This window comes from Vespa velutina, chromosome 15, assembly GCF_912470025.1.
Source record: "Vespa velutina chromosome 15, iVesVel2.1, whole genome shotgun sequence".
In the NCBI taxonomy this organism is placed as follows: Eukaryota; Metazoa; Arthropoda; class Insecta; order Hymenoptera; family Vespidae; genus Vespa; species Vespa velutina.
This window is the reverse complement of record NC_062202.1, coordinates 4924946-4938208: the sequence shown is the minus strand read 5'-3', so window position 1 is coordinate 4938208 and position 13263 is coordinate 4924946. Positions and strand designations below refer to the sequence as shown.

The window sequence follows — 13263 nt, the reverse complement described above, 5'->3', positions numbered from 1 at the left end:
GTATTTGCGTACTATTTGAATCGTGAAAATCTGACATACTATTTACGAACATAAATATGTAGTATTAGCAATTGGAAAGCGTACGCTTTTACGTTTGGCAACATCGAAAAGAAAGTACATACTTTCTATAAATATCGATCAGAATTATTATTACGTACATTCATTGAAATGGTACAGGATTATATTCAATTGTTATTTTATATTAATTGATAGGATTAATTCGTCGAATCGTGAAAAAAAAAAAAAAAAAAAAAAAAAAAAGAAAGAAATAGCTAGTACATGTTGCACTTGCAACGTTATTAAGAATACTATATTATCGATTTTCAATTACAATCACTTGTAACTTACAATAAATCACGTATAAACAATAATTTCACGTATAGAGTCTCTGATTCGATCACATACGTGCATTTGTTTACATCTTCTAAATCATGCGGTTGAACGAACTAGAATGGTTTAATCGTTTTAAGGTCGATTAACACAGTTCAGTTCAATTTCCGTTCCGTCCTCATTCCGATCGAAATTTAGGTCACAGTGTGATTTAATACTCACTTACTTACGCGCTCACAGATTTCTATTAAGTTTCAGTTCGATCAGTAATCAGAAAAATATTTTCTCTACGAGATCGTCGTCAACGATGATTTTTGACGGAATTGTAATAACTTGTTTTATGAACAACGGAGATCTTCTATTTTTACGCTCATCCCCACTATAAGTGCTCTCCAGATTATACAGGATATGATCTTTAAATAATATCAATACACGTAAATATTATCTTTCACTTAAACGTATAACATTTAAGTTTAAAATTTTTAATAAAATTTAATTGTAATCAGTCAACCCTAACGTTTTTCCTCTTCTTTTTTTTCTTTTTTTTTTTTTTTTTTTTTTTTTTTTTTTTTTTTTGTGAAACGCATCTTAGACATCCAACTTTTTCCGTTTAAATAAATCTCCCAAGAAAACTTTATGTAAACACAAATTTTCACAAACGTTTCTTTCACGAGAACGTTCTTTGTTTTCTGACATGATCATAATTTCACAAAAAATGATAGAGTCAACTAATTATAATAATCTTATTAAAATGATTCCTTGAAACAAATATAAGCAAATAAATATTTATATGCATGAAGCTGATGATAGTGGTAAAGCGATTTTTCGTTAATAAGCAAGATAAATGAAACGTTGTTTATCATGATCTGATAATACAAAAGACTGTTAAAAGTGAAAATATGTGGAACGATAGAATATTTACTCTTCTCTGTCTTCCCTTTATATTGCACCATAAATAAAAATTTCATTGGTCATTTAAAAGCAATTTTTTTGACGGCTATCCATTTTGAAAGATCTGGGACATAAAGGAAATATGATCGGTGACTGAATTTATATTGAACGGAAATATGTGAATAGGTAAGAAGATTTTAATTACATAAAATAATGTTAAAGTTATTGTACCCGAACCATCGAAATAGAAACTGAATTGGAATATACTAATTGATCTTTTTTTAACTTATAATTTTTGGTCTATGGACAGAGAAGATTTTCGATAGAATCGGATCTGCATAATCTGATTGATAGTAGATATATTCAACTGATAATGTGTGAATATAAAAAATAAACCGAATATAAAGCTGTAACTATGAATGTACTGAACGGTATTGATTCGAGATTGAACCACAATGTGCGAATCGACCTTTAACGTAGATATTATCTCGTCTAATGGAAGTCAATAGAATTTAATTTTATCTTCTTCTGAACTACGACACGATGAAAGTATCAGAAAAAAAAAAAAGAAATAAAAATAAGATACTGAATTTCTTATTAAGATATGAGTTTCTTTAAGACAAACCATTGATCATCGTAAAGAAGAATTGAAAAAAATAACATCTTATTGAAAAGCAAAATTTCCTAGAAGATGATTTGCAAATTTATATAAAAATTGCTGATTGTTAAACTCTATTAAATTATCATAGATATCGCGTTATTAAAGTAAAATATAGCGTGGATAGATATTAAGTAATAATTACGTCGGCAGATAATTTATATTTTTACTATCTTTTAGAAACTTCAAGATCTAGCTAATGTTATTTTTATAAAAGCATATAGCTGATTTTATAACTATTATGATTTCAACACGAAAATAGTAATTATCTATTAGAACAAAAAGTCATAGTTAATTTCCACATGACGTAAAGTTTACTTGTAAACGAAATAAATGGAAGGGGATAGAAAATAGGAGAATAGTCCAGTCACTCTTGTACTTACTATAAGAGAAAGGACAACGTGTTCCTCTCTGCAGTCGTTATTCACATCACATAGAATATTCTTCTAATATCAAACGTTGAGATCGTTTAATGGAACGGTAATATAGTATAATAAAGTTATCATTGGTAAAAAGTATATAACCATGGTCGCCGATAAATCGATAACCGTAAGCCTCCAAGCGTTCTTTTTTTGTCGGTGCATTTAAACAACTTTTAGTTTCTAAATGATCTTAAATTTTGAATAAGATCGTTGATCGTTAATAAATTTGTTTTGTTAAAGTGCGAATGAATAATGTTTAACGAGCTAAGTGAAATAATCGGTTCAGATAACATTTGTAAGTAAATCATAGTGTCAACGTATCAATCATTTACATTGATTATTTCAGAATGCTTCCGATTTCATTATAAAGGATAATATATTGAAAGGCAAAGATGAACCTTTATCCACGGAATATACGAACGTCGGAAAATTACTCTTGGATAAAATGAAAGCCAGGCCCGACTTTGTTGGTCAGGTAAGAATTTTAATGATACGTCATTATAATATCATTATACATATTACATAATGTATAATGTAAGATGGATTCATGAACGTCCATCAATATTCATATGACATTTATCATGTGCCCCCTAAAGAAACTACATGTGTACATATATATATATATATATATATATATATATATGGACTTACATATGTACTTCTTAAAGGTTTAGATAATATTTCTTCCGTTCTTCTGTTTTTCGTCGTCTAGACATGCATATACGATCTAATTTTTTCTATATAACTTTGTTAACGATATTTATTGATGAAAATATTGATCGATCGTTAATATCAATCCAAACAGTTGGACATTATCACCGAAAAGACGTATACCTTTGCGGAAATGATTGACCGTATTGTAAAATGTGCTCTATGGTTACGTCAGGAAGGAATCAAAACTAATGACGTGGTCGCTGTATGCGCTCCCAATATTATGGATAGTTTTGCACCATTCTTCGCTACCTTCTGCGTGGGAGCAATCTTTACTCCCTGGAATCCCGCGATGGATATACGTGAGTCTTCTTTAATTTTCAATTCAAACATATTTCGTCTTAACATGATCATTTTCAGGTGAGGCACGTTACTTTATGAAATTATCCGGTGCAAAAATTGTTTTCGCGGACGAAAATTCGGTAAGGACGATATTAGAAGCGGCAAAACTCGATAATAACAATATCAAGGTCGTCGTCTTTGGTAAAGCCTCGAATGTCTTGTCTTTCGCGAAAGTACTCGAAGGACATAGCAAGTCCGAAGTGGAGAATTTTGAATGTGCACAAATCGATAATATTCACGATACAGCGGCACTCCTTTATTCATCCGGCACAACTGGTCTTCCTAAAGGAGTTACAATCTCGCATTTCGCTCTTTTGTGTAATTTAATCATAAGTAATAATATTCGTACAGATGGAATTCCATTTTGGGTATCGTCATACTTCTGGATCAGTGGAGTTTTATTAACCTTGAGTTGTATAGTTAATTATTGTCAGAGATTACTTTATCCTACATTTGAAGAGGAAATGACATGTAAAATCATAGAGAAGTATAAGGTAAGACCAAATATATAATGTAATGTAATGTAAAATTATTAATAGAAATAATTAATATCGTGTTTGAAGATAGATGACATTTCATACATTGCCAATGGTATCTTCGAAACATCGTCTAATTAAATAACATTTTGTGCTCTTTGCGAAATGCTATCCATTTGTAGGGAACTGTAGTACAGAGAAATTTGTTTTATGGGAGTTTGTAAGTTTCCTTATCGATACGAGTAATAATAGTAATATGTTATCCATTTTCATAAGCGCACAAAGACACTATTCATTCAATATTTATAGAAGAATCTTAAATGAAGAGACGAATCTTTGTTTTTACAGGTTACATGGCTGTTCTTGTCACCTAGCATGATAAATAGATTATTGAAAACGGAATATTTAAAAAAGTACGACGTGTCCAGTATTACAAAAGTATGTGTTGGTGGAGCTATATTTACCGCGGAAAGTCAAATTAAGCTCCGAGAATGCTTGTCAAATGGCGATGTCATACAAATGTACGGTAAGGCAAAGAATATATGTCCGATATTTTGATACGCCTGTTAGAACTTGTAAACGAAATCTGTTAATAGAACCGTTCAAACATTCTTAGGAATGACCGAACTTTGTGGCATTGTAACGAGTCAAAAGCCGAATCACAAAGCAGGTACCATTGGAACGGTAACAGATAACGCACAAATCAAGATTATCGACATAGCGACAGGAAATGCATTAGGACCAAACAAGACAGGTGAACTTTTGGTAAAATCAATGAAGATGACGAAGGGTTATTACAATAATCCACAGGCAACCAAGGATACGATCGATGCTGATGGTAAAAGAATAGAAAAAAAAAGAAAAAAAAAAAAAAAAAAAAAAAAAAAAAAAAAAATAAAGATGGTCTATTAGAGCAACTCGTTTAATCAAATTATTAATCTTAACAACAGGATGGTTGCATACCGGTGATCTCGCGTATTACGACGAGAACGGTGAATTTTTTATTATCGATAGACTGAAGGAGACATTGAAGTACAGAGGTTTTCAAATCTCACCATCCGAAATTGAGAATCTTTTGCAATCTCATCCCGATGTTGTTGAGGTTGCTATCGTTGGGGTTCCTCATCTTCAGGACGATGAGCATCCCATCGCTTTTATTACCAAAGTTCCTGGTTCGAAGGTACGATTTTATAGAAAAAATTTGTAATTGAAAACCTCACACGAGAGTTATTTATTACATTCTGTCCAACGTTCAGGTATCCGAACAAGAGTTTCAAAAATTTGTGGCAAATAATATGACGGATTCTTATCATCTACGAGGAGGTGTGAAATTTTTAGAAAAAATGCCGCACACACCTTCTGGAAAAATAGCCAGGAAAGATCTTAAAGTAATGGCTAAAAGTTACCAGGCCAAATGAATGTTGAAATATTTTCTTTAATAGGAAATTGAAAATTTTCTATTTTATAAGTGATAATGATAATGACAAATGAATTCTTGTAAGATATTAATTATTGTAAAGTATTATTATGTTATTTGTAGAGAATAGTATGTATAGAAAATATTTATTATATATATATATATATATATATATATATATATATATATATATATATATATACAAATAACGGTGTCTCATTGAAAGTCGAACACTTTAATAGTTTCCGCTTGTCAAGTCCGAGTGACATGACATAGATGTAGATACTCGTTTTACAGTTAGATCAAATATTTTTCATTATCAATCGATTACCAGGGGACATAGGAATAGACCATTCGAATAGAAGGATTGGAAATGGTTGTAATATGGAGAATCGCGGTATTTTATTTTCAAATCTGGAGTTTGACTTTGACTTAAATGTGTAGACACTGGACATGCGTAATTTATTTCAGATATGATAAAGATTGTTACGTATGTGATTCATGTTCAATGTAAAACCTACAAGTCATTCTTTTCATTGTTGATTGGACTTAAATGTAAACCATCTAATCATCGTCGTGTACACAGAATAGTACATTCAACGTTATGATTATTTTTTTTTTTTTCTATTTTTCTTTGTACATTATTTGTTTTCATCATTTATGTACTAAATATTAGTACTTATAGAACATATTTAATTGCATTTTCATTTTTTCAAATCTTAATTTTCGAATATTTTTAATATCGTTGCCATATTTTACGATTTGTTTAATTTTTCAATTTGTTGGTTATTTTGGAAACATAAAGATAAAAAATGCAATTCGTTGTTACATAATCTCTTATCTTATCACCGTTGCATATCGATATGAACAGTTAAAGAACAAATAGTATTTATAAGGATATATCACTCAACGATAATTATAATAATAAGCAACAGTGATACGATACGAGGATATGCAACAAATAGATAGGCATTTAAAGACTAGTAACATTATGTAAGTTATTACTACTGTAATAATCCATCTACTTATTTAGTAATATTGTCCTCGGTGGCACCTAAACAACAGGTGAAAACAAAGTTTCGAAAAGATGAATCATGGCATTTCGGGCAGGTGTCCACTCTGCCGGCCTTATCTGTGCTTGGTAACTTACTCATCGGATGTTTCTCGCTTTACGATTTCATTCACTAGACCGCAAAAGAGAATTTCCTGCCAATTCATCTTTATCTCAACGTCATGGTTAATAAGAGAGAATATATATATGTTTTTAAATCTGGCTCAATGCCGTTTAGGATAGAGTCTGCTCGTTAACTTTACGAGCATGATGATGAATTCTCGAGGAGTACGTTTCTGGAACGAAACGTACTCCTCTTTAATCATAGAGATGCCATCTAACATGAAAACTCTGAATCATTACAATTTGCTTGATTTAATCGATAAAAAGGATTGTATATCACCATCTTTTTTCTTAATATTACGGGACTGTTAATTACCTTTCACTCAAAGCGTATGTAACTTCAGCGACAAAATATGAACTACAAGCGCAACCAAGGAACCATGCATCTATAGTATCTGATGTATAAGCTTGTGTTGCTTATATTATAATAAATGGTTCAGTGTAGATGGCTTAGTAGGTTATGAACTTTTCAGTCCCTCATATCTTTTATTGTGATAGCATACGTTTGAATTGCGTCTGGTTGCAGTGATCCGTGCTAGATATTGGTCCTGTTGCTCCTGATAATATATGAAAATATTATAAATTGGTGTTCTTCTGCGATTAGATCTTCTTTTTATTTTTCATCAAACAGTTCTATAGCAATTTCAATCTTTTCTTCATTTTTACTTTAAGAACTATAAATCTCCTTGTTGACGCACACGTGCGTCTCTCCATTGTTCCCGATACTTTCTCTTAAGGATCATATAACATCATTGGAAACAGTTATCCTTGGGAACCTATCGACTATTAGCTAAACAAAATGCATAGATAAAAAGCACATGGCCACCTTTGTCTGGGTTTAGGCAATCATTAGTAAAGTATTTAGGTTTCGATAATATGTCAACCCGGCCAATAAATAAACAGTAAAAGTAGAAGCTTAAGCTACTTCGGATGAGGTTGTAAGGTGTTGTCTGGCGCCTAGCCTTGAAATATCCATTGACATCCTATAATCTTCAAGAGTATTAGAACAAAGGGACACACATGGAACATCCCAATGAATTATTCCCGGCCCAATGGGCATTTATTCCTTCCCTTTTCATATGTCAAATTTGGTCCTTTACCAATCTCATTTAAGTTCACGTGGATAGTTCAAAATGGACAGTCAAGTTATAGCTTTTGGACTCACAACATCTGAGGAGTCAAGGCACATCTAAGCTCTCAAGCCTCTTTCAGTACAACTAACTGCACATCATAGACGAGAGACAGAAACAATTGTAACTCATCTGTTCAAATACACGGTGAGATTTACATAGCGCGCATCATTTAATATCGCGCATTTACTTCTCCATTTTTTTTTAAACTTATATAAGGAAAAATATAAAAAGTGCTTTAAAAGGGAAAATACGATTATAACTCTTACAATCGGCGCGAAATCATTATAATCTAAATATAAAAAAATCTATAGTTGGGCGTAGGAAAAAAATTTTATTTAGTAAGTTTCATCGGATCTCGAGGTTCCATCTTTCGAATGATATTTTAAACATATTTTTGCATTTACATTCGAGCCAATCCAACAGAAAAATATTTATTTTACATATCGAATCATAGACTATCTGAAGTAATAAATATTTATATATCATATATATATATATATATATCATACAATATAGTATATATTGCAAGAATTAATTTATTGGAAATTCCCCACTATCGATTATTTAAAAAGTATTTCAACGAAAACAATCATTACATCTGATAACTTTTAATTATCGCTTTAAGATCTTTCTTGGCTATTTTCCCGGTAGGTGTGTGCGGCATTTTTTCTAAAAATTTCACACCTCCTCGTAAATAATAGGAATCCGTCATATTATTTGCCACGAATTTTTGAAACTCTTGTTCGGATACCTGAACGTTGAACAAAATGTAACAAATAACTCTCGTGAGGTTTACGATCTGAAAGTTTTTCTATCATACGTCGTACCTTCGAACCAGGAACTTTGGTAATAAAAGCGATAGGATGCTCATTGTCCTGAAGATGAGGAATACCAACAACAGCAACCTCAACAACATCGGGATGAGATTGCAAAAGGTTCTCAATTTTGGATGGTAAGATTTGATAACCTCTGTACATTAATGTCTCCTTCAGTCTGTCGATAATGAAAAGTTCGCCGTTCTCGTCGTAATACGCGATATCACCGGTATGCAACCATCCTGCCGTTACGTCGATTAATTATAATAAACGATTAAACTTAATAGATAATGCTTTTTTTTTATCTCTTTTTGTTTTACCATCAACATCGATCGTATCTTTGGTCGCTTGTGGATTATTGTAATAACCTTTGGTCATTATTGGTGATTTTACCAACATTTCACCTGTCTTATTCGGACCCAATGCATTTCCGTTAGCTAAGTCGATTATTTTGATTTGACCGTTAGCTGTTATTGTTCCTATGCTACCTGCCTTGTGATGTGGCTTTTGTGCCGTTATAATGCCACAAAGTTCGGTCATTCCTAAGAAAATTTAAACAATTCTATTGACAGATTTCGTTTATGAATTATAAAAGACGGATCAAAAGATCCCACGTATTTTCTTTCTCTTACCGAACATTTGTATGATATTTGCATTTGGCAAACATTCTTGAAACTTAATTTGATTTTTTTCTGCAAGTTTACTTCCAGCAAGAATCACTTTTTTAACGCTCGATATGTCGTACTTCTCAATATATCTTGAGCTTAATATTCTGTTCATCATACTAGGTGTCGTAAACATCCAAGTAATCTGTTGACGATTCGTTATTTAATATTATTCTTATATTAATGTTAAATAAAAAAATTATATTAATTATATTAAATACAGCATCTGAAAATAGGGAACGGATCATGCTTCTTTGTTACAGATAAGAGAAACCCGTAAATATCTGTAAAACACAGATTTCTCTATATTACAGTTCCGTACAAATATGAATAGCACATCATAAGGAACCCAAAATGGTACGTACTTGTTCAATTAAGCGATCTTTGTGATCGATGTCATTAGCAATCCATGATATTCTCTTTAATAATTTTACATCATATTATAGCTTTTGGTCTTACCTTATACTTCTCTATGATTTTACATGTCATTTCCTCTTCAAATGTAGGATAAAGTAATCTATTACAATAATTCATGACGCAACTCAACGTTAATAAAAATCCACTGATCCAAGAATATCCTGACATATATAATGGAATTTCTTCGACGTAAAAACCATTAGGTATAATTAAAGTATACAAAAGAGAGAAATAGGAGATTGTAATTCCTTTAGGAAGACCAGTTGTGCCGGATGAATAAAGGATTGCCGCTGTATCGTGGATATTATCGATTCGCGCACATTCAAAATTCTCCACTTCGGACTTGCTATATTTTTCGAGTACTTTCGAGAAAGACAAGACATTCTTAGAGGCTTTACCAAAGACGACGACCTTGATATTGTTATTATCGAGTTTTGCCGCTTCTAATATCGCCCTTATCGAATTTTCGTCCGCGAAAACAATTTTTGCACCGGATAATTTCATAAAGTAACGTGCCTCATCTGAAAATAATCATGTTAAGACGAAATATGTTTGAATTGAAAATTAAAGAAGGCTCACGTATATCCATCGCGGGCTTCCAGGGAGTAAAGATTGCTCCCACGCAGAAGGTAGCGAAGAATGGTGCAAAACTATCCATAATATTGGGAGCGCATAGGGCAACTACGTCATTAGCCTTGATTCTTTGTTGACGTAACCAATGCGCACATTTTACAGTCAGATCAAACATTTCGGCAAAAGTATATGTCTCTTCGGTGATAACGTCTATCTGTTATTATGAATGACTTATTGATTTCATTAATAAACGATGTAGAAAAAATTATTGTTAATAAGACCTTTTCGATATTTGCTTATCGATATGGCGATAAAAAAAAAAAAAAGAAAAAAAAAAAGGAATGATTAAGAAGTATATTCTACGTCTTTGTAAACGACACGTGCAAAAATGTGAATCGTTGCGTTTCACTTCAGTAACATTTTTCAAGAACGATATTGAATACACACAATTTTGTCACGAATGTTCTCATTCATTATAAATTATTTATTGTCCTTCGTAATATTTTGTAGAACTAATTGCACATTACTGAAATAGTGTGCGTGCATGTATATCTGTACGTGTGTCTGTGTCTATGCGATTGTCTATGCGATTATGACACTTTATTTGATTTTAGCTCTTATGGATTCTTACATACCTGACCAACAAAGTCGGGTCTGGCCTTCATTTTATCCAAGAGTAATTTTCCGACGTTCGTATATTCCGTGGATAAAGGTTCATCTTTGCCTTTCAATATATTATCCTTTATAACAAAATCGATATCACTCTGAAATAATTGATTCAATAATTGAAATAATAATGATTCTTAGCTTACTAAACGGTGTTCTTTTCTTTTAACTAGACATATTTAATGATCAAAGATTTTTCTTTAAATTAGGATAGCATAGAAAATGAAACGTAATAGAAACATTTTTCATGAACGCTTACGTTTATCATTACGTTTATCAATTTATTGATCTCCATGATTATAGATTGTACGCTTTCCACCAGATATATCTTCACTCAGCTATGTTATAATATTTTTAAACGATCTAAAAGATGAAAGGAACGATGGACTTTTGAGATTAGATTGTAATGACTTGACGAGATATGAGATTTGACTGTTCACAAAATCGGGCGTTTCTTTTTCTTTTTTTTTTTTTTTTTTTTATTAAGAATACGTCACGGTAACTGAATTTATATTTTTGTCACTAATCACTGCTATCTACCATTCGTAAAGATCTATATATACCTTTAATTGTTATTTTTTTAAAAACGATATATCTTCCCACGACAAAGCTATTTTTTTTCCGACACCTGTAAATACAAAAATGAAAATTACGTGACATGAATCATTAGTTAATCTAATTATACTACTAATGAAAGAATGAGTTATATCTTTAAAGAAATATTTTGTTACGTCTAAATGTCAGCGAGCCAAATTTATGATAAAAAAAAATCTAAATTACATAAATAATTTAAGATGTAACAAACATATGTCGTGAAAATTTTATTTCATAACATGAAACTATTCTAATCTGTAAATTTGAGATACTCGTCAAGTTGTAAATGTTGAAATGCAAATAAATATTTTTATATTTCGTAGATCGCTTTTATCGTCTTTAACTCGAAGTATGTGTAATTTCAGCAACATATACGGACAAAATATGAATTGCAAGCGTAAACGGGAACATCATACGCTTATCGTATCGATGTATAAGCTTGTTTAAATTATATCATTCTTACAAGTAACATAAAAATCGTGTTCGTGAAACACGTTATACTACTTAAGTAATTTAATGGACTGTGGAACTCAATCTCTTATATTTACATTTTTCTTTGGATGAATGATGAAATCTTTGATGAGTTATTCATATTAGATACGATCGTTAGCAACGATACTAAGTGCACTAAGTGAATAAAGAATAATAAATATTATTAATAGATATAATAGCTGGTATATAAATTTGTGACAAAAACAAGATTTTGTAAAAATAATAATTAATTAATGGATACTTACATACTAAATGTATTTATTAATTATTATTTTAATAGAAATCAAAAAAATGGTTTTCACTTTTTATAAAAATAATACATAAGTATTATTATATATATTCATTAATGATGAAATAATCAATAAATTTCTATATTTCATTTACATTTGTTATCAAGCGAAATTGTAACGCTACTGTTTCTTATCTGGCGCAGATCATTGCGGAACACGTGTTAATCTTCAGTGGAGGAAAAAAATATCAATAATGATCATTCGAGAAAATAAATATTAATAATTAGATAATAATCTTTACTAAGCATTAAAGAAGAAAGAATTTATTAAAAAATATTCGCTTCTGGTGTAGAAAATATATAAAAAAAAATTATTATTATTTAATATTACGCAGAAGACATGACGATTATCAGTTTAAAATATACAGCTTTATTGTTATGTTACAAGGATTTTACCGTTTATCGTTGTAAAGAAAAACTTTCCGAAAGTTAAATCCGTGCAGCAGCTACACAGGTATGCTACGAGTCTCGAGAAGGATGGAAGAAATGCTGATGAATTTATATTGACTACGAACTATATATTGCCAAAATTTCAACAAGCTTTTGACAGAGATTTATTGTTCATTAAAAGAATTTGAGATTGTAGGCTTTGAAGATAAAAGATTTGATGGAGGTGCCTGGATTTAAGGCCAGTATAGACGGTAAATATGAAAATTCAAGAATGTGCATAGAATCATATTTTGCGATATAATAAAATTCAGAACGCGATCTGTTTCGAGATATTGCTAACTTGCAAAATGTTCCAGAAACTTTCATTTCACATGTAAAGTCTAACATACCAATCTAAGCTCTGTAAAACTATTATAGAGTATATATTAAGAAAAATTTAACTTTTGTCGATTTCTAATGCTTTATATATATAAATATGTATGTATATATATATATATATATTTGTAATATATTTTTTCTATTCAGATATAAAGCAGCATCGCTTGAATGGAGAAATAAAATGATGTAGAAGTTTTATTATTCAAAATCTCATCATTTCTAGATACGAAAGAGTCTTTTGAAATATATGTGATTCAAATTACTTTCATTATCAACGAGATGAACTTTCGTGTGAACTAATAGACGCAAGAAACAGTGATACGCTATCAGACACTAGAATAATTTATGCAATTATCAATTATCTTTTATATTTCGTTATCTTTTATACACACGTGTATAGTTCCATTACTTTACATATAAGTCAATTAGA

At 30.8% G+C, this 13263-nt stretch overlaps 2 protein-coding genes and 1 long non-coding RNA gene across 5 annotated transcripts in view; all 3 read left to right on the top strand.

Moving 5' to 3' along the window:
• Positions 1–2276: 2276 nt before the first annotated feature.
• LOC124954288 (4-coumarate--CoA ligase 1-like) lies at positions 2277–5334 on the top strand. Of its 2 annotated transcripts, none has more exons than XM_047507005.1 (8): positions 2277–2428; positions 2648–2776; positions 3107–3314; positions 3373–3848; positions 4179–4351; positions 4427–4668; positions 4781–5010; positions 5087–5334. In XM_047507005.1, exons 1-8 carry the CDS (start codon positions 2405–2407, stop codon positions 5246–5248), a joined length of 1644 nt encoding a protein of 547 aa, XP_047362961.1. In that variant the 5' UTR covers positions 2277–2404; the 3' UTR covers positions 5249–5334. The 2 variants fall into 2 exon arrangements, with proteins under 2 accessions (XP_047362961.1, XP_047362962.1); XM_047507006.1 differs by having other exon boundaries at positions 2279–2428; positions 4179–4356; positions 4447–4668; positions 5087–5327.
• The window catches only part of LOC124954503, a 28392-nt gene continuing 17465 nt past the window's right edge, over positions 2337–13263 (top strand). The window contains exon 1 of the mRNA XM_047507539.1: positions 2337–2359. Coding sequence (XP_047363495.1) covers positions 2352–2359 — 8 coding nt within the window. The 5' untranslated portion in view covers positions 2337–2351. The remainder of the gene's footprint in view (positions 2360–13263) is intronic.
• Positions 5404–11606, top strand: LOC124954298. 2 transcript variants are annotated; one of them, XR_007102511.1, is made up of 2 exons: positions 5404–9391; positions 10639–11606. It is a non-coding gene; the product is annotated as an uncharacterized LOC124954298 (long non-coding RNA). The 2 variants fall into 2 exon arrangements; XR_007102510.1 differs by having other exon boundaries at positions 9541–11606.